The sequence below is a fragment of the Propithecus coquereli genome, unplaced genomic scaffold (genome assembly GCF_000956105.1).
Source record: "Propithecus coquereli isolate 6110/MARCELLA unplaced genomic scaffold, Pcoq_1.0 Scaffold212, whole genome shotgun sequence".
NCBI lineage: Eukaryota > Metazoa > Chordata > Mammalia > Primates > Indriidae > Propithecus > Propithecus coquereli.
In genome coordinates, this window is record NW_012146301.1 from 1084998 (window position 1) to 1087825 (window position 2828).

The 2828-nt window shown below is 39.0% G+C and overlaps 1 protein-coding gene across 1 annotated transcript in view; it reads right to left on the reverse strand.

Moving 5' to 3' along the window:
* The window catches only part of DOCK9 (dedicator of cytokinesis 9), a 310670-nt gene that overhangs the window by 114213 nt on the left and 193629 nt on the right, over positions 1 to 2828 (reverse strand). Inside the window, exons 10-11 of the mRNA XM_012644431.1 lie at positions 1297 to 1371; positions 10 to 150 (exon numbers count right to left, since the gene is read on the reverse strand). Coding sequence (XP_012499885.1) covers positions 10 to 150; positions 1297 to 1371 — 216 coding nt within the window. The remainder of the gene's footprint in view (positions 1 to 9; positions 151 to 1296; positions 1372 to 2828) is intronic.

A 2828-nucleotide genomic window follows, 5' to 3' on the forward strand; every position in this document is an offset into this window, starting at 1 on the left:
AAAAATTACATTTGTAGTGGGTCCTTCTTCATTTTCAGCAACACAGCATTGCAAATTGAAAGATAAATCATTGCACTTGACAAGAATTCTTTTTCCAAACTTCTCTTCAAATGGCTTCACTTCTGGCTCAGCTGATGAGAAGTCAAGCTTCTTCAAAACAAAATGTAAATATATAAATATATTATGCTTCTACTTTAAAAAATCTCATCATAAATGCATCCAGAGGAAACTGCTTAAAATATGGAAAAGCTATATATACTCATTTACTCATAACAATGTTACTACTTTAATAGTACAATTCTATAGTTTATAATAGTTACATATAATGGTCAAGCAAATGACGATATACCTACTCAATAGATGATTATACAGACCTTAAAAACCATAGTTATGAACAACCCAAGTGTCCATCAACAGATGTGTATGGATACATACAATGTGGTATATGCACACGATGGAATATTATTTAGCCATAAAAAGGAAGGAAATCCTGACACATGCTACAACAGGGATAGGCCTTGAAAACTGTATGTTAAGTGACAGAAACAAGACACAAAAGAACGAATACTGTATGATTCCACACTTATGAGGTTCCTAAAATAGACAAGTTCACAGAGCAGAACAGAGGTTACCAGGGAATGGGGGAAGGAGGAATGGGGCATTATTATTTAGTAAACACATTCAGTTTGGGAAAATGAGAAAGTTCTGGAAATGGGTAGTGGTTAATGGTTGCACAACAATCAGAATGTATTCAATGCCACTAAATTGCACACTTAAAAATCGTTAAAATGGTAAATTTTATGTTATGTATATTTTACCAAAATAAGTAAAAATTGCCTAAAAGCAAAGAAAAAAATATATATATACACACACATTCATATGGTTATAAGATCTGTAAAGAAATATAGAAAAATAATTTTATTACAATTAAATGGGAAAAGAAGGTTTTGTATTTGAGATGGAGCCTCAGCTAGTTGGAAATTATCACTGACTCCCAGGCATCTGCAGTGACACCTGTTATTTTCTAATGGTTATTTTACAGATAAATTATATGTTCTTTGTGAACTTGAGGATATCTTTGGATAAATCTCTCTCAATGTGCAACAATCATACAAATATTCACAATAGTAATGCTATGATGATCAGATTATAGGTTGTTCTTATTTTCTTTTCCCTAAATGTTCTATATTGTTATATTGCCTGTCAATCCAAAATAAAGAAAGCAAACAAATAAACACTTCAAAGATTTTCTTGCCCTCAGTTGGTTTTAAATTTTAAATATAATATAGTTCTTACCTGGGCATCTGGGTCCAAGTAAAAAAGTTTAACTCTGCTTTCACTTTTCAGTTTGATTTCTGCTTCTCTGGTACTCTGATAACAAGATAAATAAAAATTACTCTTAACAAAATCATTTTCTTACAAAGATGTCCAAATATTTTTAAAAGCTGCCCCATCCTGAAAGTTCAGGCTGCTAGAAAATTCTGCCTCATCTTGGGAGAGCTGGCTGCATGTCAACAGACAGCTATATGCCGGGGAGTACACAGCATACAAAGTGAGTGTCGTGACGGGAAAACAAAGTCAAGATGCCATCTCTGTCCTTAAGAAGCTGACAACCAAGTATAGAGTCAAAAGCAATATGAAGAAAGCAAAAAAGAATAAGCACTTATCTGTCAAAAAAGGCTTCATAAAGTAGTAGAATACGAAATGGGCTTTGAATGGAGGGGTAGAATTTAGACAGCAAAACGGGGATAATATGAACATTCCAGGCTGAACGAAACATGAACATTCCAGGCACAGCACAGGTACTGAGGGTGGAAATGAGCCCAGGTGGTAGAAAGGATTTAACAGGGTCCCGTCTAAGACTGGGTACAACAAGGGGAAGAGAAAGAAATATACTCTGAATGGTAGGTAGAGAAAACTATGGCAGATTATCCCATATATATTCACTGAGCCCCTCTTAAGTGCCAGGCACGGGGGACACAAGCATGAATGAACAAAGTCCCTACCCCTGAGGAACACCAGCTGGGGAGACAGTGTGTCAACAGGTAATAAGAAAGACAAAAGGAAGTGTAAGGTGCAGTGGGAGTCCCCTGCACCAGGAGGTGGGAGTCAGGAAAGATGCCCCAGAAAAGGCCCACCTTGAAGGACAAGAACATTTGGCCAGGAAAGGAGAAAGGTGCATTCTAGGAGGAGGCACTGCAGGTGTGAAGAAACAAGTCACACCTGAGCAATGACCAAGTCGTTCATTATGATCATAAGACTGGGGGTGATGGAAAAGTAAAGAGAAGTCAGTCTGGGGCTTGCATGCTAAGGACTGGAGATTTCATTCAGAATCCAAAATATCTGACAATATTTTAGGCACGAGAATAAAATGACAAGTGCCGCATTTTAAAAGCATCACTTGGGTAAGGCTGAGGGAATGGATTAAAAGGAGTAAGACCCGGAGGCTCACAGTATCGTTCTTGGGTTATCACAGCGGTCTCCCACTCCCAGCAAGGCCCACAACAAAATCCCGTGTCTAGCTTGGGCGGCCTGCTGAACGGTGAATGCACTGCCCGAGACGGATAACTCAGGGAGAAGAGCAAATCTGTAGGAAAGATGATAAACAAGGTAGAGTGTGAAGATGCCAGTGGGATTTCCAACTGGAAACATGCAGGAGACAGCCAGATGGGTGGAACTTGAGCACAAGGCAGAGGAAGAAGTTGGAGTTACAGACTCAGAGAATAGCACAGAGGTGGGCGCGGAAGTCAAGAGAATGGATGAGATGCCCTGAGGGAGAGTGTGAAAGGGAGTCTGAGGACAGAATCCCAGGGCCCACTAGTGAAGGG